Source organism: Triturus cristatus, chromosome 9 (genome assembly GCF_964204655.1).
Source record: "Triturus cristatus chromosome 9, aTriCri1.1, whole genome shotgun sequence".
Lineage (NCBI taxonomy): Eukaryota > Metazoa > Chordata > Amphibia > Caudata > Salamandridae > Triturus > Triturus cristatus.
This window is the reverse complement of record NC_140592.1, coordinates 635,953,228-635,980,828: the sequence shown is the minus strand read 5'-3', so window position 1 is coordinate 635,980,828 and position 27,601 is coordinate 635,953,228. Positions and strand designations below refer to the sequence as shown.

Genomic DNA, 27,601 nt, shown 5'->3' with positions numbered 1-27,601 from the left:
AAAGAGAGGGTTGCGAGTGGATGCCCAAAAGGTTGGATTCAGAGACTATTTACTGCAGTTCACCCAGGGCCAGTGTTGTTTATACATCTCTCACTCTGGTCTCTCCCGTTTCGCTCTCAGTCTCAGTTTTTTTTCCATCTCACTCACACTCTCTTCATTTCTTTCTCCTCTATTTCTCACCTTTCTGACCATATTCACATGCATGATTAATTCTTTTACTACTACCTACCTTGTCACTCCCTCTCTTCAATCTCTTCTCTCAATCTCTTCTCTGAACAGTGCTAAGGTCCAGGTTACAACCTATAGGCAATGCAATAGAAGTTAAACTGCTCTGTAGGAAAGAGTGGGTCTGAGCAGAAAAGCAAAGTTAAAGAAAAAACATAACATCTGAACTATTTCTGAGTACCGAGTATCATCTTTAAAGCAGGTGGACTCTGAAAGAGGGGAGTCAGGTGGACCTTGTCTCTGAAGTAGGTGTGTTAACCCATGGGGCTACACTTACCAGTTTGTATCTTTTGACATGTGAATGCGTCTTGGATTTGGAGCAGGCATCCTCTCCCTTTGGCTCAAGGTTTCCAAACCACCAACTGCCACTTGCAGAGATGGCACGAATGATCAAGAGGTAAACCACATGAGGGCAGGGCAGTCTGGGTAACACCATGCTGCTATGGCTGGTAGCTTGTCGTGTAGTTCACACTAATCCATAGGACCTGCGCATTTGTTGGACAACATAAACTGTGGGCGTGGTGACTACACTCCTTCCAAGCACCCCAGCAGGATATTTTGGCCTAGAGACCAGCTAGCTCACAGTGCCACCATAAGCCTCCCCATACCTTACCAGGGAGTGAATAGTTTCTGGCAACTACTGAACATGACAACCCTGACTCCTCAGGGACTGTGGTAACAGATCAGAATCTTGGGACGTTTTCAATATATTTATTGAACCAATGTTATTCTTGTATAGAATACATGTGCTCCGATAATCAGTAGACAGAAGCAGATAAAAGGGATTACAAGCACCAAAAGAATAAATAGTAGATACCATGGTGCTAAAACAGTGTGTGTGTGTGCATATGTATATATATATATTCACTGAAAAAACCATAGGTTTCACACACGTTATAGTTAGGAATTAGCATTTAAAAAACCTTGCAAATTCACTGAAAAAACCATAGGTTTCACACATGTTATAGTTAGCGGAAATTTTACTGATAAAAAACCAATGAAATTCCCCCGTTATAGTTAGTGCAGGCAACTATAACTCACGCGACCGCAATCTTCTGCTGATGCTAATACTGTATTTAGACACTTATTTGCCCATGTCTTCTTCCATACATTTTTAGCTATACATATATTACAAATATTTTTTTTTCATAAAGACACATATGTCATCAGCAGAAGATTGCGGTCGCGTGAGTTATAGTTGCCTGCACTAACTATAACGGGGGAATTTCATTGGTTTTTTATCAGTAAAATTTCCGCTAACTATAACATGTGTGAAACCTATGGTTTTTTCAGTGAATTTGCAAGGTTTTTTAAATGCTAATTCCTAACTATAACGTGTGTGAAACCTATGGTTTTTTCAGTGAATTTGTACGGTTTTTTAAATGCTAAGTTACTTTACGCCATTCGTGGCGTGCGCGCCCACTTAACGCAGTTCGTTCCGTGCGCGCACGGTGCGCTTCGCGCACCGTGCGCGCACAGTGAGCACGCGGTGCGCTTCGCGCACCGCGCGCCCACTTTACGCAGTTAGTGCCGTGCACGCACGGTGGGCACGCGGTGCGATGACAAAGCAAGAAAGCACGTCAACAAATCTGTTTCTGCTTTCCTCCGTGACTATGGTATGGGTGCCATTTACCACAACAACTTGCGTTATGACATGCAAGACATTTATAGAGGAGATGGTGTGCACTTCAATGATGAAGGGAACAGAGTCTTCCTCTTGAACCTTAGACTCTGCATCGGTACTTACTTGTAGGTACCACTAAAAAATCATTTCATAAACACAACGGCTCTTTTTAGAGCCCCCTAATATCTAAACACTTAAATCTGATTTTCTTTTTTTTTTTTTTTTTTTTTTCTACCGTACACTTACCGTAAGCTTACCGTACGCGTACCCCGTGATTTTTTTTAAAATCAATAAATGTTTTCTTTGTACTTTTCTGTCCTTCTTTGACCCCCTTACAAATGTTAGGGGGTCTGTAACTCTCCTCATTGCCCCCTTTCCTTGTTTTCACTCTTTTTTTTCAGAGTGAAATACACAAAATGGCGGCCGCCGCTTCCTGGTTTCGGCCGATTCGAATGTTTACTAAGATCTAAGAGCCAATCAGAATCGCGCTCGCGCACGCCACCGTACGCTTACCGTAAGCGTACGGTAAGCGTACCGTAAGCGGGCTCAGATATATATATTGATTTAAAGGCTATTTTCTCAGAATCTACTGAACAGATTTACACCAAACCTACAAAAGGCACTTCCTTGACCTAGGGACTACCTCTCTGCCAAATTTTGAGTAATTCTGTTCAGCCGTTCGGGCTGTAGCTCGTTCTAAAGGTCCTATGGAAAAATGCATGGGAAAAACGCGTTTTGGGACCCCCCTTTTATCTCAGCCCCCGCTTGACGGATCCCCCCGAGACTTTCAGGGTAGGAGCGGAGCGTAGCGCCCCACCTATTTTGAGAAATTCGAGAGGATTCGTCGACCGGCGCCAAAGTTATTCAAAATAGAATGTTGAGGTTTTCCTATGGAAACGTGGTCCTAACTATAACTACCTACTGGCGACCGCCAGTAGGTAATATATATCTATTCACTTAAAAAACCATAGGTTTCACACATGTTATAGTTAGCTGTACATTTCACTCGTAAAAAACCAATGAAATTCCACGTTATAGTTAGATCAGGTAACTATAACTTGCGCGCCCACAATAAACTGCTGATGACGTCACATATTACATCACTCATGACATGGTCAGTGACATCACTCATGACATCAATGATGACATCTGAAATTACACATTGTGGATTGCGGTCGCGCAAGTTATAGTTACCTGATCTAACTATAACGTGGAATTTCATTGTTTTTTTACGAGTGAAATGTACAGCTAACTATAACATGTGTGAAACCTATGGTTTTTTAAGTGAATTTGCAAGGTTTTGTAAATGATAATTCCTAACTATAACGTGTGTGAAACCTATGGTTTTTTCAGTGAATTTGTACGGTTTTTTAAAAGCTAAGTTATGTATTTATTTATTTTTTCTCGTTTTTCACTATGCGCACACCCTGCGCGCACTGTGCGCTTCGCGCACCGTACGCGCGCTGTGGGCGCTCTGTGCGCTTCGCGCACCGAGCGCCCACGTTGCGCAGTCCATGCCGTGCGCGCCTCGCTTTTTTTTACGCAGTAACATTTGTTTTTTTCTCCCTTGTGGGTCCTTTAATTTATTTAATAAATGTGATTACTACTTTATTTTTTTTTAATTTTTTTTTTTGCCGTGCGCGTACGGTAAGCTTACCGTACGCGTACCCGCGATTTTTTTTAAAAATTATTAAATGTATTTTTCGTACTTTTGGGTCCTTCTTGGACCCCCTGACAAACACTAGGGGGTCTGCAACTCTCTTCGTTGCCCCCGTTTTACGTTCCCCACCTTTGTTTCTCAGTGCGAGAGACAGAAAATGGCGGCCGACACTTCCTGATTTCGACCGATTCGAATGTTTACAGTCATGTAACCACCAATCAGAATTGAGCTCGCGCACGGCACCGTACGCGTACGGTAAGCTTACGGTAAGCGCACGGAGCGCGCTTACAGATATATATATTGATTTAAATGCTATTTTCTCAGGACCTACTGAACAGATTTACACCAGACCTACAAAAGGCACATCCTTGACCTGAGGACTACCTCTCTGCCAAATTTCAAGTAATTCTGTTCAGCCGTTCGGGCTGTAGCTCGGACTAAAGGTCCTATGGCAAAATGCATGGGGAAAACGCGTTTTGGGACCCCCCTTTTTTCTCAGCCCCCGCTTGACGAATCCCCCCGAGACTTTCAGGGTAGGAGCAGAGCGTAGCGCCCCATTAGTTTTGAAAATTTCGCGAGGATTCGTCGACCGGCGCCAAAGTTATTCCAAATAGAATGTTGCGGATTTCCTATGGAAACACGGTCCTAACTATAATTATCTACTGGCGACCGCCAGTAGATAATATATATATATATATATAATAAAGGCAGCAATCAGGCGTACTCCTACTATGCAAACCCTACTCTGCTTGTACCTAGAGTGTGTGTAGGTGTGAAGCCAAGAATCCCCCCAAGGGAGCATCCAACCCCATTACCTGGTGGGAGAGAATGAAGGACCGCGTCTTGGTCACAAATTGGACCCCCCTCGCGGAGATGTCCGAACACTGCGTGGTGAAATCTCAGCATGCAGGGACCCTCAGTGTTAGCTGAAGTACCTCCTCTGCTAATCTTTTGGGATGCTCATTATTTATAATAGAAAGCATCCATGCGATGTACATATAGATTAGCAATGTTATGGATATGTAGATAGCTCTGTCGCCCTGTGGATGAAGATAGAACGACATTTGTTCAGATGCAAAAAGAGACCTTGTACATGATGTTCAGGGCATTGTGATAATGTTGTGCGAAGCTAGATGTGTAAACAAAGTATTTCCTTTTGCACACTAACATGTGCAAAAGGTCACAGCAGAAATGTTATTGTGCAAAAGTAGGAACATGTAAGAAAGTGCTGCTTCGTTACTAGGGCCTAACCCGAGCACATAAAAAGCTTTGGTGTGGTAAATGCAAGATGCTATCTATTCACACTATCGTTCTGATCCACCTCTTCAGTCTATATCTGTCCACCAAACAAAAAATGGCAAGGGGCACACAAGGACCTTCTGGGAGGTTGACTGTGAGAAGTCTGAGGTGCGTAGTTCAATTATGATCCCCTAATACAGGCGCTATCCATTTTATTTAGCAGATATATTGCACATGCCTCAGACACTACAGTATATCTGCTAAAATGCGATTGCCAGAGCACACAACTGCATCCCTGAAGCCAATGAAAAGCCACAAAGGGCAGCTCGGGCAGGATCCCCAGTACTATCCGAGCTTCTTATAGGCTTGTGCTTCCAGTCCTATCAACGGGGCCACTGGAAATATGGGATTGTGAGGCTGCGGCGTTTTTTGCATAATTATGGTTTTGCTGCATTTGCCACATAATCCATCATCTACTGCATAATCTCCAGATTTTAACGAAAAAAAGAAATATGATATGATAAAAAACAGAGACATGCTGCTGCGTAAAGGAAGGCCCTTTGCAAAGGTTGCCTGGCTACCTTTCTGCTGCTTATTGCTATATTTAGGTGATAAATTGGTACCAATGAAATGCAACCATTTGCCTGGAAAATGTTAAGTGTAAAAATGACAAAATAATGAAATGATACTATCACAAAATGTGCTGCATTACGCCACATAATTTGCCTTTTCTTGACTCATAATTTAGTCAACTCTGCCGCATAATTTGGGCCTCCCAGACACATAATTTAAGTGGCCCTGCCTATCAAGAAGCTGGGAGAGGTATTGAGGTGGGTCCTTCCCCTTTACAACCCTGTCTTTGCTGCTCCACCTGGCTCCTCATTGGGAATCATGGCTTGTTGGTTGCTGTGTCCAGCACTAGATTCCTGCTTTGCTGCTGCTATGGAGCCTCAGAGTTGCCAGGTAAGTAAAACAAAAATGTTATTTCTCTATTTGTTTGTGTATGTGTTTGTGAGTGATTGAGATTGAGTGAAAGTGTGTGTGTTTGAGAGTGTCAATGATAGTGAAAGTGAGAATCGGAGTTTGGGAGTGTTCGTGAATAAGTGAAAGTGAGTACAAGGGAGTGAGCGAAGGAGTAGGAGTGTGTTAGAACGTGTTATTTATTGGAGGTTGTGAGAGGAAGAGGAAGTAAATTGTGGTGTAGTTATCAATGGTGCAGTAGGTGTAGTTGCACCAGGACCCAGAGTTAGTGGGTGTGGTCAGGTGTGTCAGTAAGTGACAATGAGAATCTGTGAGTATGAGTATGTTTGTGTGTTGGAAACAGTGAGTAGAAGTGAAAATGTTCAAGTGAGCGAATATGAGTTTAGTGAGTGAGGGTAAAGAGACTAAAGCCCAGATTATAAAAACTTTCACAAAATGCAACGCAGCAGCCAAAATTGCTGCGTTGCATGAGAGAGAGAGCAGGAAAGCGCCATATCCACAAAGACATGGCACTATCCTGCTCTCTCCCTAGTGCTGGCACACAAATAGCTTGCCAAACACTATGCGCACACCTTTGTGCCTTAGTGCAAAGGTGTTTGCACAAGTCTGCAACATCAATGGATTCAAGCTAGCTTGCCTATGAGGGGCGATACCCCAAACCGGTCCCACAATGCTTGTTTCCGGTCCAGGGAGGACCTGACTTGGCAGTTCGGGTTGGACTGTTCTTATGGGGAGCAGGCTCAAGACTGATTTGCATATGGCTAGGTCCAAACTTGGGTGACGTGGCGAGCAAAATCATGATGGATTAAACCCAGATCTTTGACCAGGGATGAGTGTTTCAACACTCCGTCCATCATTTTATTTTGTGATGTTACTTGATTTGCGTGAGTTTCGCATAGATTTTGTACTGGAAGGGTGCCCTTTTAGTACAAAATACTATGCTTTGACTAACTTTAAACATTTTCCTACTGCGGGTTTGCACTGTTCAGTCCAGTACACAGGCAAAGTGGGAAAAGGTAGGAGAACTAAAACCATCTCTCCTTTTTAACATCTGCTTTCAAGTGGCTTTTAATTTTTGACGTAAAACAGTATTTTTAGTAGGTAAGGTTTTACATAACAAAATCATGGATGATTGCATGCTAAAACACAGGTACTACCCATGGAATGCCCCCTTGACGCAGAGTAGGACAAAGCAGCATTTTGCAACTCTTTGCGTTCCTTTCATCCAACTTTCCAGTGCAAAAGAGGTTTTGCATTGAAAAGTAAATAAATAAATAAAACATTTGTGCAGGTTTGCGTCACTTTTGTGACACAAACACAGAGCTAAATGGTTGTTAATCTGTGTTTAAATGTGAGAGGGAATGTGGTAATTTTTTTTTTAAATGGGGTTAACTCCTGGGGGATATTACGCCCCATCACTTTCAAAGATCACTAACCGCAAAATATGCCACAGCGTTTTATATATTAATAAAAGCAAGATCAATATTGTGAGATTTAAGGAATTGAAAGAATTCTAATTTGTTTTTAATAAGAACCCTGGCATTGATTAAAGTACAGTGCATCAAATAATGAGGGACCCTTGCTTATATAAGAATTGTTCCGCTTTCATGACTGGGCTCACCTTGGAGTTAATAACCTTAATGAGCAATCGGGGCCGGTCCAACCATTTTCAAATTTCAATGGGTCAAACCGAGTACAACAATGATTCTTACTGTTAGGACGCAAGGCAAGAAGGTCTTCATTGGTATACAGAGAGGGCTGCCTAAGGTCCGGCCACAAATGGGCAGCATGGCTGCTGCTGAGCGCCGTCCGAGCATGGACAGGCGCAACTGGCTTGCCTTTGGTATGCCTTTGGTGGACCAGTGGCACAGGACACGCAGTTCAGCTGCTTTTGTAGCCAAACACCTGCGGCGGGAAAGGAGGCGGAGGGGAACCAGGCGCTCCTTGGTGCAAAACAGTGAGGGAAAATCAGAAGACGGACCAGAATCCAGCAACCCCATTTGCTGAAAGACAAGCTCCCTTGTCCACTGCAAATGCTGGTAAATAAAAGCCAAAACTAACAAAACTGGAAGAAACCACTAATAAAACAGAGAATTTATTATAAAAATCCAAACAGGACATTTGTAGATGTAGTGGCATGCAGGTGAGCCAGGCACCTCCCTAAAGGACGCGCACTAGCGCTATAGAAGGAAGCGTCGTTGGAAGGGCTAACCTTCTGTTGTAGTCTGTGCGGATGTGTAGTTTGGCTTCTTTTGTAGCTCAACATCTGGTACGGAAAAAGAGGGGGGGCATGTCCAGGCACTCATCTGCGCAAAACAGTTAGGGAAAATTAAAAGACGAATCAGAGTTACTTACTTTCAACCGTTGGCATCTTATCATCAAATTAGTGTCATGCCTCAAAAGAACTGGCAGCAGCCTGATTTTTGTATCCAGATGGCATAGATTATTAATACAGTATGTGCCTTAAGAGAACACATGGTGCCTCTTCAGATGCCATTATTGACTACGAAAATGGAACCCCTGGGTCTATAATAAATAGAAAACAAAACTGGAGAAAGACCTAGTATTGGCTGGTGGAGTGTCCCTTTTTAAGGATGGTTTCCCTCACCCACCCAAAGGTGGCATGCTTCATTATAGGGTAACCTCCTCGCACAGTGAAAACCTAGTCACGGTGCAGTCTACAACCCCCTCTCTGAGAGGGAGGAGCTCCGGGATTACTAATTTCCTCAGATTAACTAAAGTGTGGTGAGACGAGCGTACCAAAAAAATAAGTTACAATTGTAATATCTAAAACTAGCTCCAAGGTCCACAAAAGACTTTATTTTCTCAGGGCCAGGATTGCAAAACAAAGCTACAACAGGAAGGAATGCAATCTGCTTTAAGATGAAATATCAAGGGTTTGTCGACATGTTACAGCCTAATACCCTTAACCGAGGTGTAGCAGCTTTCTTCAGGACCTGTTATTGAAGCTTCTGCGTGGTACTGTGCTCACATAACGGAAACATGATCATACAAAAAGAAAGGGTGATACAAAACCAGTGGTCTTTGTGGCAGTCCACGTAATTGGAGCTCTACTGGCGATTTTATGTGAAAAACAATATTCACAACGTCTTCATTAAGTCCACCAAACAATTAAACTTAACACTACTAGGGCATACATGTTAATTTCCCAGAACCCACTTTGAGGTCTGGAGATAACGGGGTTTCACATAACTAGTGACATCCCTAGAGTATGTGCAATGTTCCCAATCACTAAGCTCAGCATCTTCATCATATTTCTTCAGAACAACAATGCGTGCATTTAAAAAAAAAAAAAAAGAGGCAGTGGCTTATCCGCTGTCGTCGGGCATCATGCCTCTACTTTACTCTGGTCTGGTGTGCCAGGAGTCATCTTGTCCTATATTAAGTCGAAGGACAGATAAAACCAGAATGTGGGATGAGAAGGAGACTCTGGGTATTCCAAAACTCATTTAAGCATTACGATTCCCCGTATGGACTGATCTACAACATAGTTCTCTCAATGCCTGCAGTAAGAAAAGATAAAATGGAAGAGAATATAAATAGTACAAGGGTTTCCAAAACTTGAGGATACCTCAGCGGGGGTGGGAGGGGTGCATTTATTACACTTAATGTAAGGAAAACTGACTTTGTATCACAATTTGTCATTTTGAACTGATAAAATGAAATGTGCCCCAATTGCTGCCAAAAGCATTGGCGTGCCACGTATTGAGGGTCCTCCGCCTTTGAATGCTAAATCCGTATCATATGTCTGTCCATTAAAAAGGAAGCAGAAATCTTCTATTGTGCAATAACAACATATGCAGAGGGTTGGAACTATGCTGGGTAGTATGAGATTCACCCGCCTTCTTATGTCCAGTTAAAATGCACAACCATATGAGTAAAACAGCCGCATGACCAAGCTACGTTATGTTGGGACCAAAATATCGGTACCATGACAACCGTGTGATGTTTCATAATGCCCCTTTAAAACATATAGGTAGCACCAGCTGGTGCTCTTACCTTGTCTCCGCTATATTGTACTGCTCACCATGGCATGGAAAAGGCATAACTGGGGACGAGCAGCTCAAGTCTTCATCTATGGAAGTTTGTTGGACGCGAACTGGCGTGTCCAGTTGCAGCGTGCGTTCAGTTGTGAAGCGTGTTGCTAGAGCATAATGAGATTTGTGGTTTCCGGAAATCAGAAAGGATTTAGAAACTGAGGATATGTATGCGCAGCGAGTCGTATTCTGTACTGCACATGCAGTGGCACAGTGAGTGTCAATTAGGTGTATTGTAGACCACGTAACTGGACCATCTCACGTGGTGTTATGACTAAAGTATGTCAGCAAGATATTGAAGAGAGCAGTCGGAGTGCATGTTTGATGAAACTGGACGATCTGATTGCGAAGAAAAGATGTTCGTAAAGGGATGGAATCTATAACGCCTGGAAGCGTGTAAAAGTAACGCTGTAAGTGTTGGAATATGTCGGTAGAAGAGAGTCAGCAATGGTGCATAGTACTAATATAGACTCCAAGGTATGATGTGAAGATACACCAGCTACTCTGTACACCTTGTTGAGGTGTTGGATCTCCACCTCACATTTCACCTCACTCTACCAATGTGGCCATGAGCGGGACGACACTCTGTCAATGAGGGGTAGTCATGGTTGCTGTACTCTAACAGGAAATCTCAGCCATTAAGCCCCTGGAGTTTTAAGTAGTGGCGGACCACGTAATATCATTCAGCCCCTCCTTATCACTGTGTAGAAAGAAAACCTATCTCTGTTCTTTTCTGAACAGGTATTATGTGATATTGATGATGGATGGTGGAATGTTCGGTTCTTCAAGTACAGTCCAACGCAAATCATCCGAATGACGCCCTTTCTCAAGAAAATTCGTGGTCAATTTGCTAGCTTGCTTATTGCACCTGGTGGTGCTCTTATACATGATCTGAGGTTTTATTTGTCGTGTTGTCATTCCCACGTACCTGAGGCCGCAGGGGCATGTGATGATATAGATCAACCTCTCGCTGTTAGTTTGTGTGCTTCTTTCTGTTCCCATGGTTTTGTAGTGTTGATGTCAATCTGTGTGGAATGTAAGGTCTGCGAGCAAATACCACAGGATCCACAGTCTCACTGTCTTCCTAGCACAACCCATACAAGTTTACAATGCCCGCAAAGGTGGTACCATTGATAATGTAGCAGCTGCAGTAGCATCCAGTGGACTTCAAGATCCATTTTCCTTCCTTGCTTTACAACTCCTGGCGCCCTTGCTACGACTCCCATCTACATGACTCTCAACAAGCACTGGCAAAGCCAATAGGTACAGTTGTTACATTTTTATTGCAAGGCCAATAGGTCCTGCCTTTGGGATTAATTGGCTTTGTAAATGGTTTGTACCCAGTTTGCTTTCCTAATGCTGTGCAGCATGACTAAAGAATTAAAAAACGACAACAACAACAACAAATGTCTGACACAGCCAGTCTTGCCAATTTTGTAGGTGCATGCAACACTCAGGTGTTTGTCTAAAAAAATGACATCGCCATTTATTTTCTATTTAGTTACCAATCTGTGTTGGATTGGTAACTGAAAAGAAAAAAAAGTATTTGGGGAAAATACCAAAAATTAAAAGAGTAGTGCCTGAAAAGTAAGCCGTGTAAGGACACAATTAATGCCTTCATATTTATAGAGGGAGGGACACACATTTGATGAGCAAGGAAAGTCCACGCTAACTAGAGGATAAGAAGTTAGCAAATGAGTGACATTAAAGTGAACAAATGGTAAGGAATGTGCAGACTGTAAAACCACTGTAAACTAACAATATGTCTCAAGAATACGAGACCTTAAAAGGCTACTGGCAGACATTGAGACCAACATGTCATATATCGGCACATATGGAGAATCTTAATGTTTGAATACCTAGTCTCCTTCTCTTCCCACATTCTCATTTTCTCTATCTTTCCACATAATATAGGAAGAGATGAATCCTTGAGCACCACACCAGCGTAGAAGTAGACATGATGCCTGACAACAGCGGGTAAGCCATTGCCTCCTTTTTTAAAAAAAAAAAATGCGTGCATAGTTGTTTTGAATGAATATGATGAAGATGCTCCGCTTAGTAGTGAGTGGGCACACCGCACACATTCAAGGACAGTCACTAGTTATGTGGAACCCCGTTATCTCAAGATCTCACCGTGGGTTCAGGGAAATTAATATTTATTTATGACCTATTTGTGTTAAGTTTGTTTGGTGGACTCAATGAAGATGTTGTAAAGATTGTTTTTCAGTTAAAATCGCCAGTGGATCTCAAATTACTTGGACTGCCACAAAGACCACTGGTTTTGTATCACCCTGTGTTTTTGAATTATCACGTTTTCTTTAGGTGAGCACATAACCACGCAGAAGCTTCAATAACAGGTCCTGAAGAAAGCCACTACACCTCGGGTTAGGGTATTAGGCTGAAAGATGTCGACCTACCTCTGATACTTCACCTTGAAACGGGTTGAATTTCCTCCTGTTCTAGCTTGGTTTTTAAACCTGGCCCAGAGATGCACTAATAGTCTTTTGCAGACCCTGGAGCTAGTTTTAGATATCACATTTTAAATGTATTCTTGCCCTGCTCTCCTGACCATACTTTAGCTCATCTGAGGTAATTAGTACACCTCCTCCTAAATCATTCCTGAGCTCCTCCCTCTCAGAGAAGGGGTTGTTACCCACACCGTGACTAGGTTTTCACAGTGTGAGGCGGTTACCCACAATGAAACCTGCTATCTTTGGGTGGGTGAGGGAACCGTCCTTAAAAAGGGACACTCCACCAGTACTAGGTCTTTCTATTTTGTTTTTTATTTATTGTAGACCCAGGGGTTCCTTTTTTTTTGTGGTCGATATTGTCAAATTGGGGGAGTTATGCCCTGAAGCTCAAAATATCCTCCGGCCCTCTTCGTGTTAAAGAACCTCTTCAGACATCCCACAATACGGGGTGCATCACCATATGATTCAACCATAATGCTCAGGGAAGTTTAGAGAGGAGGTGGGAGAAGGGTTCTATTGTGTTGTCTTGTAATAGGACAAAGGAAGGAAAGGTATGAAGGAACAACTAATAGACCGAGCAGAGAGATTGAGGAAAAAGAGCAGTAGCAAGAGTGGTGTGTGGAGGCGACAGGAGGCTGCCAACAGGGCCTGCAGTGTTGCTATCGCTAGAATCTGTTCAGAGATTTTGTTAAAACATAGCTCCCCAGGAGTCCCAAAAGGAATTGCTGGCCTTGATAAGTACCCTGATGTAGATGCAGGAGGACTACTCCAATACATCCACGAGCTCTTAATCCTCATTGAGCGTTTTATCCCTCACTGTGAAATACTCTGCACTGTACACCTGCATTACGCAAAATACTGCAAAAGTCTATGAGAAAAGGCATAGAAGAAATATGGGTCTTAGACTAGTGTGTTTTTTTTCTAAACTGATACAAGCTGTCCTAAAAAACCAAAAGTAGAAGGAGTTGGTGGGTAGGAGGAGAAGGATGTGGTGCTATGACCAGAGCTGCTATCTTCAGAACTGGGTTTACAGGTTCTAGTCTGAGTCTGCTCAACATCTTGTGATTCTAGGCAGATCACGTAACCTCCCCGTGCCTAAAACAATGAATGTGAACTTGTGTGATGTAAACGGTGCCTACGTAAAGCACTCCAATACTTTCAACTTGGGTCGAGTTGAGTGACCGTAAAAATGCAAAAAAAGAAGAAGAAATAGTACCTCAAACAGTGCGAGTAGAGATGGGCACTCATTAAACTGGATCAATTTGCGCCAGGTCTGTGGGCCACAGAGCCAATTAGGAGGCAGCAAAGAAGAACAACAATGATGCCAACAAATGGTATGCAGTAGGCTGGCGGATAGACCTTTATTGTAAACAATGCCCCTCTGTTAGAACGTGGTTCTGACACTATGGGCCGCCCGGATTTTTCGCTTTTTGAGCACCTAATTGTTGAGCTTTTACTGTGGGGGAGCCTCATAAGTTGGGACTCACCCACAGTGAACTCTGGATGTAAGAGACTGCATGGGGATTTTACTGGTGTTCCCCTGGCTTGACCAGGCCACTGCGCAGCAGCTAGAGTAAGGGACACCGGGCTGGTTACATGCAGACACATGTGTACATGCGTGTGCACACGTGTACGGGCTGCGCAGGGGAGATTCCTAGCATGCGCAGTCCAGGAGCAGCTACCAAGTGAATGGTGTGGCAGGACTTGTGCAGTATTGGGTGGTGACATGGAATAGGTTTTATACACTGAAAAGAAACATGCCAGGGAAAGTCAGTGTGTTTTACTGTGTTTTCACTTCATTATTCCCCTATGGGGATGTGGGGCCCATGGCTAGATTAACTTCCGTTAGGCCTACAGATTCCAGACACGCACTTAAGTCCAATGTAGCGAATGTGAAAATAAGTATTCTGCAGAGTCCAAAGTCATATTTGTACTGCTTTTGGGTCATCCAGAACTGTCCTATTTCTCTGAGCCAGCCATGACCAAACCCGGGCTGACCTCAGCTGGATGGATTGATAACCTTTCTTCCACAAGCGAGGGCCTCCTCTCCATGAAGAGATGATGGGTGGGGCTACAGACTCATCCATCACTAGGTGCCAGGCACCAGGCTGCACCAAGGAGGGAAGGAGTTGGGTTTCAGAGGCCATGTGGCCAGAGACACTGGACGACGCCATTTTTAACAAACCCAGAGGCTGGACAAGAAGGAGGGAGCAGGGGCAGGAAAGTGATGTGTCGCTGTTTGATAGGACCAACAGGGACTTCCTGCCAGCTGCCTACTCAACTTTTAAAAAGTGCTTGCACAGGAAAAGAAGCTCTCTGGGGTGTGGTCTGCTGAGGCTGAAGGTGCTGGAGCCTTGCGCAATGGGCAGTTGGAAGGAGAGACCCCCTGACTGCCCCCAGGACACTAACAGCACCAGAAGAAGAGCCCAGGACCGGTGCGCAGGAGCAGTGGCCTCTGCGCAGGGAGAAGAGAGGCCACGGAGAAGAGCCAGGCGAAAGGCTGGCGCAGGGAGCCAGTGAAGACAGCACCCTGCTGAATCCGAGACCCCGAGGGCGGAGGAGAGTGTTCCCAGTGGCTGGGGCTGGTAAAAAGGAGCATGACGCACCCCATAATGCCTCGCCAGGCATTTGGAAATCTGCCGCTTTAGTGCTTTGTGGCCCGCAGAGGAGGGGGGTCACCCTCATTTTTGAAAAGGTGCTGGGGGAGCTGCTGATGAAGCGCAGTCTCCACCCCCCCCCCCCCCCCCCCCCCCCAGCACGAAGAAATCTGCCGTTTTGGTTCCTGGTGGCCCCCAGAGGAGGGGGTCACCCTCATGTGTGAAAAGGGGTGCAGGGGGGCTGCAGGAGCACCGCAGCCTCTCCCAGCATAAAGAAGAACAGTCCACCTATAAGTTTCACAGGCATCTGAAAGAATAACCCCTCAAGGGCTCAGCCAGCCTTTAACACCTTCTAGGCTGGAACTTATGTTCTACAGCTGAGGGTGTACTATGAAGTGCATCATGGAGTGAAGGGCTGAGTTGGGGATGTCTGGAGAAGGGCATCCCCTGGAGGTGAAGTGGTGTAATTGCATTGACATACATTTACTATTGGTTATTTTTTTTAGGTGGACTAAAAGTCACATGTGTAAAGTGAAGTACCTGTGTAAGGTGATGTTAAGCTAAATGGAGTTATGTTGATGGACCTTCCTGCTAGGGGGTCTGGCTGTATTTACGTAATCCCATGCTTTTAACTGTGATTCCTTTTAAAGTGAAGAGGCGCACTGCAGGAGAAGTGTAGTTGCCAGGAGTACTTCTTTTGAAGGGACTGCAAGTCACATATGTAGAAAATGTCATAAGCCAAGTGGGGCTATGTTGCCAGAAAGTCCTGCTAGGGTGTCTGGCTGTATATGCGCAATCCTGTGATTTCATCTGTGATGCCTTTAGGGGCTGTAATTGCAATGCATTCAAATGATCAACCAAGGTGATGAGTACTGTCATTCTAAAGTGTGCGTAAACATGGATTCTTTCTGCTGCGCTTAGGTGAAGTCCCCAGACTGCTAGCCCTTAAGATATAGAGGTGCATACTTTATGGTCAGTAGGAGATGCTCAGTCAGGGTCATGTGTCACCAAGGCAGGTTTACCCCTTTTTAATGCTTGTTGAGGTAATGGGGTGGGTCGCCACTGGGATGGTGCCAGTGCGCAGGGCCCTCGCTCCAGGTTATGTTCAACCATCTGCATTGGGAGCAAGTTGACGTGCATACATGGGGGTGTTGGTACTAGACCCCACCCCCCCCTTTGCGGGAGGGGTGGAGATGTTATGCAATGTCACAAAGTAATTCCAACAGCTTATGTATATTTGTAAATTGGTGCATAGTATTGAGTAGTGTGTGTGTTTAATAAATGTACTCTCACTTTTATAAAGCAAAGTACAGACTGGACAATCCATTATTGAGTGTTATTTTTGTGCACCTGCAAATGACGATTACTAGCCCACACCACCTCCCTTGAGTAAGCCTCAGACTGCTCTGCAACTCTACCCTCAGAGTCAAAGCAGTACAAAAGGGGGTGGTGATGGACGGAGCATCAGAACCAATCAAACACTCACACCCAGTCAACAGATCTGGGTTTGAACCATCACCGTTCTTTAGCCCACTCTTCCACCCCAGTTCAGACATGGCCATATGCAAATCAGTCTGACCACAGGGTCAGACTGATTTGCATATGGCCATGTCTGAACTGGGGTGGCAGAGTGGGCTAAAGAACGGTGATGGTTCAAACCCAGATCTGTTGACTGGGTGTGAGTGTTTGATTGGTTCTGATGCTCCGTCCATCACCACCCCCTTTTGTACCGCTTTGTTCGCCATAAGTTGGCAGGGTATGCTCAGACGTGAGTCCCTTGCTCACTTTGCCACTGGATTCAAGCAAGCCTGGCTGAAGACGGCTGAAATGCCAGAAACCGGTCCTAGGAAGCTTGTTTCCGGTCCAGCTTGCTGGGTGTGTGAGGGCACTAGTTCCGAAAGGAGAAATTCCTCTCCTCCCACTACTCAACTGACAGGTCAGCCTGCCTCAAGTGACTTTAACTAGGTCTCTGACTAAGATTTTTAAGGCACCAAGGAACTTCGTACCCTTCTTCCTTTTGACGTACCTTAGCCGAACTCAAAGTTAATTCAGCCAATAGCTCAAAGGAAATATGGTTCCCAGACCTCGTACTCAATCATCCGCTAAGCATCTTGGTCCATCTTCTCTAGACGTCTTCGCTCCATAGGTTCTTCACAGTGGTTTGCTGCCTCAACCCCAGCTCCTCACTCCATAAATCGTCACCAAAAATGTTGTAATGAATAGTAGCTACAAGCTTCTCTTACTTCCGTTGAGCTTTACTGATAAGAGACAAGACCACCTAACTGTTACAGCCAGGAGCAGTGTCAATGAAAACAGCTCAAACCCAGAACGTTAACCCTGTCATTGGAACCAGGGCTTTAAGTGGGCCGTGTCTCACCAGTGCTGAGTACCGGCAGTTTTTTAAAGGGGGCCTTTGAATGGGTCCCTATCGGGCTCTGTTTTGTGCCCTGGCACAGGTGTTCCATTTTTTCTGGACTGCAGTGACAGCAGGCACATATCAGTGTGCGTGCTCACACTGCTCATTTCTCACAAGTGGAGAAGTTACGTCATGTCAGGGGAGCGTTGTAGAGGAATGGAAATCCTTTAAAGAGGGTCATTTTCTCTCTGGATTTCCCTTCTCTTTTTGAAACTCAGGAGCAGTAACATTGTCTGGTGTCACCAGGGCTTTTAAGTGGAAGCTTTTTCAATATTATATACTAGCTATAGTTGCTGCTTATTTATTTTATGCAACTAACAACCATTGACAAAGCCAATAGTCCTGACTTGTAGGTATGATGTTACTTGTATCATATATCTGGATACATTGACAGAAACAGTAAAATACAAGTCGGCGGCACGCTATGCTATGCACAGATTTTTAGTTTGTGTTTTTAAGCCATGCCCTGAATTACATTGACCACGCCCCTTTGAGACACCCCGCAGTTTTTCATCCCACTTAAAGCCCTGATTAGAACATTACTACGTCACAGCAGTCTCAGCCCGGCTGAGACTGCTCAATAGTATTATAAAAACCTCATATAAGAAGAGCGGAGGCCGAGGCTTTGTTTCATTCCCTTTATTCCTCTTCCATTTCAGATTCGCTATTATTATAGCTGTCATAAGAATCGTATGTATTTTTTAAATACAAAAAGGAAAATTGTAATGGTTTTAAGTAATCACACAATAAATAATATTATTATTATTATAGCTGTCCCGGTCCTCGAGACACTGCGACCCCTACCTCTGATGGCTTTCCTGTTCTTAGGTCCCGAGGTAGAGGAGTCACCTCCCCCGGGTCCTAGTGCCGACTGCACATCTTCTACTGGTATTGATTCTGGGAGTATGTGTTCCCTCCCAAACACCAACCACAGGTCTTTTCTCCAAGTCTCAGGGTAGTTGCAGGTTACTGGGCGATATCTTTCACTAGTCCCCTGATTTACCACTCCTGTTTAAGCTCCTTAGGTACTGCAGCACTGCAACTGGATTAGATAAGACCTCTGTTTGTGTACTCGTTTCACCTTGGGTGACAGTCCACAATCCAGGTTTACTCGATGGAGACTTAATACTGTATAAGACCATAATCACATACAATAAAGTTAAAAGTCGATGCTGATCTGTATCTTATAAAAGTTATTTATGAGAGAGAAGCGTTCTGCAGTTAAAATGAGGTGTCACGACCCGGAATGCCCGCGCGGCGCGAGGAAGCGCGCGCAGGGAGTAAGACTACATCTCCCAGCATGCCGAGCGGAAGGCGCGATCACGGGACCTATATAGGCCCCGCCTTCCTTCGCCCCGGCGCTTGTCAACCATTGTGGAATCCGAACGAGCCCGGAACGCTGCTCGCGTTCCTCGTCAACCTGCGAACCACCAGCTACCTAGTTTTGAACTGGGAACCTCCCGCTTCCTTGTCTTCGCTATCGGCCGAGCACTGCCAGGGGAGAAGAGCGTGCTCCGTCGAACCTCCGATTCCCGCCACGGCAACGGACGCTTCAGGGTGCTCCCGAAGCCCTGCGGCTTTGTTGCTTTGCCTACACCCCCCTACCTGCACAGGCTAGAACGCAGGGACGCCTTCTCCGGACGCTGCGTTAGCCTGTAGGAGGTGGGAAACGACTTCCTTCATCCCCTGTCTCACAGTGTTCGTCCCCGTTGGGCAGCCCGCTTGTTTTCCGGCTGCTCCTTCACAGTGCACCTGACTTCAGGAATCCTCCTCCTTCCCGCTTGGAGCCGCATGAAAGGCTCGGGGAGCGTCCCGGACCGCAACCTCTATGCGCTTGGAGCCGCTTGAAAGGCTCGGAGAGCGGCATAGACCCTAGACTCCGCCCTGTGCTACCGCGCTGAACCCGTGAGTACCGCTCCCCGACCTAGGGCTCAGTGTTACCAGGCTTTGGGTGAAGGGAGGGGACTCTTCTACTGGACCTCGTTTTTCTCACTCTGCTATCTCTTCACAGGGTCGCTAAAGAGGTGCGCAGGAGTGAGGTTACCTTCAGACGTGCTACCCCCCTTCGAGAGTCCTTCCCTTACCCCTATCCAGGGATTCCATCCGTTCCCTCTCCCCCTGGGGGTGGTGTCCCTCGCTCGACGTCCTACTAAGGGGTTGGCGGCTACACCACACAGGAGGGGAGGGTTCTTCGCATCGCTCCCGCTGTATCCGGCTTATGAGGTGAGTGGTCCTCGACCTTCTATCTCACAGAACCTGACAGGAGGATTCTCACACTAGCTGTGTTTCAGATAGGTCCCCAAATTATATGCGTTGCAGTAAGTTTAAAACGCATTACAAACTTTTAACTTTGAAGTGTCTGAGCAATGTTATTTATGGCTGGGAAAACTTTAGGGATACACAGTTTTGTTTTGGTCAAAGGGAAATTTCAGTCAGTGAAACCGAGGCCAGGTTGGACTTTTTCAACACTGTGTCTGTCTGACATTTTCCCTCTTTCCACTCTTGGTAAGGAATTGCAACAAAAAAAGTTCTGCATGTTCTGCCCTTCCCTTCCCTGCCCAAATTCCCACATCAGATACCCAAATACCAACTGGAAATAGTCCCTCCCCAAAAGCGTGTTCCCTGTGTGCCAAAGATCCTGCATAGTAAATCAAAGGTGTTTTTTTTGTTGTTGTTGCAGCAAACCTGATTGACTTTTGATGGCCCACACATTTCTTTAAATCTTTTAGGAGATTAACCGAGTGTCGGAACTGGGCATACTTCATGTTCAAAGTGCCACAGGTGATGGGCGAAGGGTAGACCAACAGTTGATGACAGGGTTGCATTTAGCTAATAAAGGGGTTGTCACATTCCAGATTTTTCAGTGGTGTGTACCCAGAAATCCATGTCACCAGCGGAAATTGGCATATTCTGCTTCTTGGTTGTGGTTACTTAAAAATATTCTACACACAGTAACTCTGGATTGCCATGTTGATTGATGGGCACGAGTGACCAGTGGTAGTGTTAACCTCTTTCTCAGGCATGTTTTCTAGAGGTACTGCAAGAAGTAAAATGGGGTTCACTTGAAACCATGGTTGACATGGTGGTGTTGCCCCCTGACACGCTCGGTCGCAGGCCAAACACTCTCTACCAGACCCTGGAAGTGAAAGGGGAGATTCGTGCCTTAAAAAGACTAGCAAAATGTTTTGCTTTGCATTGCAGGTGTTTTTAAATCGGTTGAGTTAAAGGATGTGTCCTTCTTCCAAGGATTTGGTCTCTTGTTTTCATTTTTCCTCATTCCTGATTTCTTTTTTTTTTTTTAGTGTTGTTTTTGGTGTAACGTTTTCAACTTTTACCTACTTTTTGCTTGCTTATCTCAATACATTTGTATCTTTTACTTTAACTTGTAGATTCTCGAATATCTTTATTTCTTCCTGTTATGTTGTATTCCTGGCTTGTATTGTACACTATTTTCACACCGCTTCTCTCAAGTTTGAGGCTTTGCCCTAGCCAAAGTTCCAAAGATTAACCTAATTGAAACCTGATTATCTCTGTGGACATGACGTGGGTCATTACCCAACCGGTCACTTTCTCACAGTTCTTTGCAGAGGTCGCAGTTCAGCCTGGCCTTCACTCTTGTCTCATGGCCAAGTACAGCTGCCCTTACATGGCAGCCCAGACTATCGTTTTCCAGACTGGTCAAAGAGTACAGCGAGGGAGTCCCGTTCATGGTGCATTTTCCTCTTTGCTGGTCCCCACAATGGGTACAAAATACTAGTTCCACATAGCTGGTACATGGCTGGAAGTTGATGTATAATCCATGGGCAGTCAGTGGGAACAAGGAGGATTTTCACTGACTTATTACTAGGTATGTTGCACTACAAATGTGATTGGGCATTACAGGGTATGTTTTTTGTGCATGTGAATTCAGTATCCCAAACCAGATAGCTTTCAGGAAGGTAGGTGCCGCTGGCTTTTCTCAAAGTCTTATGTGCGTTTGGTGGGCAGACAAGACCGGTCAAGATGTAGCATTTACAGCTCTGTCAGAAAGACCAATACAGGGTCTCTGAGGCCCAGGCCCCATATCCTGCACCCTTATGTAGCTGATAGTCTTGTTAATCTGTGACTGTGTATGATAGGTACACCCACCATGCAATTGGAGGGATGCAAATGACCCTAATACTTGGGTACGTAACAGCTTTTCCTAATTGTACACTCCTCTTTGAAGGATGCTAGATAAAAAGCGCTGTACTCTGATCTGTTAAAATATTACCGTCAATAGTCCGTCTTCCGTAGCCTGGTTTTTGGACAGAAATTCTGTACATGGATTGTAGACGCTGTGCATCCATGCCCCCATGCCCTGTACATTACTTTTGACGTGTCCTATTTTCCCTCCAGTTCATTTGATAATATGCCACTACACTGGAGTTGATCCACTTTTTTTTGCCCTATTTTCTGTCAGCAGAGCTTACTTTTGCTGAGAGAGTTTCACCCAAAATGAACCATACTCTAAGCGAGGGTGCCCATTTGCTGCCTCGTCCCAGTCTATGAAGAGACAGGCCTTGGAGGCCAGTAATTGCAGGCCAGGTGCTCAGATACTTGTTAATGCTGCACCTGTGGCAGGGTGCCTAGACTGCAAAAGTCCCTCTGGTCCCCAAATTATTGGACTGAGGTCCTTCACCAATCCTCATGTGAGGCATGTGCATAGGGGCGTGGTCCCAAGGCAAGGGTAAATTGTGTTTTTCATTTGAGATGTGTTCCTGCTGAACAAGATGGTTGGTTTCCATTCAGGTGTGTCCTTCTCCATATCTGCAAGTGACCAACTACATGTTATTCCAGGGGCCCCTACTCCCCAAAACCGGCCGCACCTGCTGGTTGGAGGAGGCTTCATGCTGGACTTTGTCTGAGGGCAAACCACAAAAAGAGCTTGACCAGTTTGAAGTGGTATGACCTTGACGATGCTCTTTGGGTTGTGACTCTTGAGAAAGGTGGCATGTTGGTTGGCTCGGCCATGATTTTTTGCTCACCAAAGCTGGATAATTACGAGCATCCTTGAGCCTGGATTATTTTCAATATTTATCCAAACTCAGGAGCCTGCATCAGTCCAGCGCAAATACGTGATCAGTTATCAGCTGGGTTGCAGTTATGTGGTACAGCCTAGATTGTTGGAGGAGGCCTTGCTGCAGTTGCACGTGGAGAGAAGAGGAGCAGTCCTGCCCTGAAAAAAATATACTTCTGAGAAGCTGCCTAGATTCTGGAAAGACCCATGGAAGGCCCAGCTGACTGGAGAATCCTCATGAAGGAAGCCCTGAGGAACCAAGTCTTTCCACGAGGAACGATATCTCTGCAACCTTGCTTGCCTAGAGGAGCAAAGGCAAAGCATAGCCAAGACATGGAGCTATAAACATCTGTTGTATAAATGTATTGTGATCCTTCACCATCCCCAGCCATTTCTGCACTTTTAGGATGCCCTTTGTTACCCACTTTCCATGTCCCAGATGGAACAGGAGATCTTTCATTCACATCCCAGTACAAGGTACAGTTCTGTTTATTCAAAAAATATTAGAACGTCTTTAAAGCCTATACTTTTTCGTAGGTGTTTGCAGTAATGGGTTGATGCCACCTCCCCCCTCGTCCCCTAATCCCAGAGCCCACTTCCCAGTGGGTATTGGTGAATGCTTGGGGTTAGTGGGTGCTCTGGATCTCTGGGTGCCCCTTCCCTCTGCAAATATTGACCACGGATAGCACTTCCAGAAATATAGATCACCCATAGATCGGTATGCCCAGGGTGGTTCATGGTGACTTCTGTTTGGCTGTTACCTCTGCCCAATATTTAAAAATACTGAGTTGTCTTGAACGGATTCGCTGACCGTACTGAAGTTCCCCATTGACTTGTACTCTAAGACTCTTAAAGGACCTTGCCTACACCATTGGGCTCGTTGGGTGGGGCACTTGTTGTTTAGGTGGTGCGTTTTTGGATTCAGGGACATTTTACTACCTTTTGACTATTGGGCTGGAAACTTAGCTGCTGAGGCTTCAACCTGCCTATATTTAGCCTAATGCCCAAAGTCTGAGCCGTTGAAATAGAGGCTCGTATGTATTGTCGCAAGTTTGCTGCATTGAATGGATTCCGTGTGGCACATTTGTCTCATTGACTGGAGCAGGAAATAACTATTGTCATAAATTTACAGTAAAAGATTGGACGAGTCCCGAAGTTCCTCAGGCTGACCAGAGTGCAGAACCTGTAGAATAAAATAGCCAGTTGGGCACGTAGTATGCATGACACTTCACATATGACTGTCTTTTCATGTACCTGCCTTTGGTGTGCCTGACTTGTTAATGGCATTTCCTGAGCTCTGTTGAGTTGTCGGATGTCTACCTGACGTGCGAGTGACCCTTCCAATGCCTTTCCAGAGATTCAACTGACGTGCAACAAACTCTGACACGTCTCTTTTTATAAGGGGTTTCTATATCATGTGACTGACTGTTCCGGACCAATTTGCCTTTCAGAGGTAATGCTGGCATTACATCAGCTCTACTGACTTGTCATAAGTAGATGTGGCAATGATTAACTCCGCTCCAGCTACACCGGCCTTTTATAGGTCTGTCTGGGATGTGACTGTTTCTGTCTAAGTCATACTCGTCTGTCAGATATGTGAGTGACCTTGCCCCATCCCTACTCAGAGTGATTTGACTTGTCACAAGCTCTGCCCCATTCCTACACTCTTATCAAAGTCACGCCTGAATTGACTGATTCTGTCCCGTGTCTATGGGATTTTTGGTGACCATGGACGGCTGTAAAGTCCCCCATTCCTCTGGAGGCTAGTCTTCCATTAATCCTTCAATACTTGCCTTATGGGCTATTTTATGAGCTTTGAGTACCCTTTGGATAAAGGCTCAAATTGTTAAAAACAAGTTACACATTCTTCACATTTTAATTGGGCTATGAGTCCTTGAGTTTGCTTTAAATGGAAGCAAACAGCAGATTTTAATACTACATTTTGACTTATGTGGTCACAGATAAACCTAATTCATACCCAAAAAGTGTTTCCTCAACTCACAAAGAGTCCCTGCAATCAATTTGGCTCTCGTATCTTGGAAAAAGCTGTTACCATGCATTTCTGCACAGGACTGACAGCGCGTGGGCAGCAACTGCAGTGCAAGCATCCCTAATATAAGTAACATTTACAAGGCAGGCAGCGCAGATAGCAAACCAGGTGAAGCAAGGGATAAGAATGCTTCATAAAGAGCAGCTGGGGAAACTGATGACCCTGTGTTTACTATCTGGTTGGGTATCCAGCAAATGCCTGGCCCAGCTGGAGTCTAAAACAGGAGTACAGCAACTGATGTCTTGTAATCCCGACCCCCTGATACACCTCCTTAAAATAATTGTTGTCAAGAGATTTTCATTTTTGATTTGTGTTTTAGGATCATTAGAGAAGTAATGTAGATTGGGTAGACATTGCTGATCCGGGACAAATTTTTCTGGAGAATATTTTTTTAAATGGGCGATGTAGGTACGAGACCCGAAGAGTCCTCCCCGCTGGAGGATAGGCTCCTAACAGACCACCTCCACAAAAAGGCAATTTCACTAACATAAAAGAAAATAGTTAATAATCACAAAGACCCCACGGTGACACTGAAGGCTACGTGGGAGCGCGAACTAGGAGATATTGACGAGGCAGACTGGCAGGAAGCGTTGGCATCCCCCAGAGGCTACAATCCCATCACGACTACGGCTCGTCCAATTAAAAATTCGACACCGCACATACTGCACTAGGACACTTCTGTACAAGATACATTGTGCGGACACACCGCTCTGTCTTCAACAGTGTGGAGGGGACGGCACATTCTACCATACTATCTGGCTCTGCCCCAAAATAGTGCATTACTGGATGGCGGTAATGCGGACTCTCCCAGGTCACACATATTACCACACTCCCAAGCCCGAGGTGCTGCCTGCTCAATATCTGGGAACCAACAGATCTCAGCACGGTTCCTCAGGATTGGGTAACTCTGGGCATGACAATAGCAGAACGCAACGTTGCACAACGCTGGGGGTCCAGAGCTAGCCCCACACTTGATCAATGGTGTAAAGACATGGACATGGCGATGATGGCGGAAAAGTCCGTATATATCCATCGGGGGTGTCCAAAAAGTGGGAGAAGCTCTGGGGAGATTGGAACGCCTACCGGGGCAATATATGTGAGCCCCCCGCTGGACGATTCGGAATCTGATGTCCGTGTATAAGCAATCTATGATGGACGATTACTTAATATATGTATCCAGTAGAGACATGTGGACGCAGGAGATGAAACTATGGGGTCTGTACTGTGAGACGTACGTGAATGAACATCTGTATACCAAAGGAATTGTGTTATCATGTCATACAAACAGAATGCAACTGTCACACTTTGCAAAATGTTCAATACAAATTGTTTTTTAAAAAAAAAAGCAAATGGTGAATGTGTTGTAGTGATGATGTAATATTTCAGGAACCATGATACCTATATACTTTATGTTGGTGTCAAAACATAGGTTTTGTGGGTCAAGTAGTCTTATAGAAACCAAAAATAACTCCTCAGAGCAACCCTTCCGCAATTTTCCAAAATGGCGGCTATAATAGAGGAAGAAGAGACCTATATAGAAATTAAACAAATAATAATGGTGTTTAATCCTTTTATGTATGCACCAAACAGTGTTTATGATCTGAATATGAAAAAAATATAAGGTTTATCACTTCTGTTTTAGACATATTTTCATAGTTCACTTTATTTGTTTCGGCAATCGCTTGAGGCATTTGCAGAATGTCGAACATTTGAAAAGAGCATATCGACAGGGACATCTTTTGTAGCACAGATTTTTCAAGTACATGTATGTGTCTGTTCTGTGGGTAGAGGATTTAGAAATTTAATAGGTTTTAGCGCCCCATCAATATATTCCCATCTAAATTCATTGGATCTTTCTCTACATATGCATGATCGAACACATTTATGCATCTTCTGATCAAGTAGAATGCTCTTTTAATGTGTTCAGGCACGGATTATGACGTTGTGGAAGATCACTTAGCGGGACTGATCTCATGAAATCACTGTACTGAAGATCATCATATGTGTGACGTCAGAACTCGTTTTCCACACATGCACAAGGTATTTTTCTGCATCTTTAAAGTCAGATTATTCTTCTGTCTCCGCAAATCCTTATCGAAACTTTACAGGATCAGCAGTTAAAGCTTCAAGCTGTGTTCCAATTGTGCTCATAGTGTCTTCACCTGTAAGAATAATTGCCTTGATAAGAACACTGGGCATCCCTGGGTCAAGTTTAAATCCCTGGGTCAAGTTTAAATCCCTGGGTCAAGGTCACATTGCGATTCCCTAAATGCAATGCATTAACCCAAAATTTTTTGCAATTTCGCAATTAAGAAATGCAAATTACCATCAATTCAAAGTTGATGGTAATTTTCAAGAACTATGAAAAATGCACAAAAGTGCATTTTAGAAAGTTCCATGTTACACACATACATGCCGTTTTTAAAGATTTTTTAATAACCCAGACAGATCCAAGAATAAAGGGAAACCAGGGGTCTGCCTGAGGTTTTTTAATCTTTAATCCCCCTGGTCTTCATTTATCTAAAGAGCTCCCAACACTGTGGTCGAGCCCACCCCGACTTTTAGGAGTCAGGGTGACCCGATGATGAAGCATGACACCACTAGGGTGTGTGAGGATAATTAAACAAAGAGTGTTTTCGTTCCTCACATTCATGGTTGAGTTAGGTGCAACCCTTCATTAGAGAGGCCCCCTTCCTTCCTTCCCCTCCCCCATTTTTTGCATAATAAGATAACCAGCACCATTGACCACGAGCTGGTTCATTGGGGTATTTTTTGTGATTTTAAATTCTGCCTAGGGAGGACATACTCCACCTGAGAAACCTCTCAAACCCTTCAGCTACGGGGAGATTTCCCCAACACCTTATTGTGTATATAAATTTATGGGGTGCATCAGGGTGTTCTTTTTGGCACCCTTGAAATTTCATGGGCAATTTGCAAGTACCTATTTGGTACTCGCGAATTGTGCGTGCAATTCCTATTCATTCCTATGGGCCTCTAGGCCCATAGGAATAAATGGAAAGCAATTCCCTAATTGCGATTCGCTATTTGCAAGCTGCAATTAAGGAATGTGTAGAAATCACACTTTCTCTTGCAATTCCGACGTGCATAAGCAATTGCGATTTCTTAAAAATCGGAATTTAGGAATCACAATTATAAAGTTTGATGCATGTGGCCTTAAGTGTCTTTTCCTGCCTGTTCCACAACATATCCATAACTCTGACAATTCTTGACTTATGTACATA

The 27,601-nt window shown here is 44.6% G+C and overlaps 1 protein-coding gene across 4 annotated transcripts in view; it reads left to right on the top strand.

The window, feature by feature from the left end:
* Window positions 1-27,601, top strand: part of HIF3A (hypoxia inducible factor 3 subunit alpha) — a 214,309-nt gene that overhangs the window by 97,413 nt on the left and 89,295 nt on the right. For all 4 annotated transcript variants that reach the window (XM_085625678.1, XM_085625674.1, XM_085625676.1 and 1 more), the window contains exon 2: window positions 11,702-11,764. In XM_085625678.1, the coding sequence (XP_085481804.1) occupies window positions 11,745-11,764 (20 nt within the window). In that variant the 5' untranslated portion in view covers window positions 11,702-11,744. The remainder of the gene's footprint in view (window positions 1-11,701; window positions 11,765-27,601) is intronic.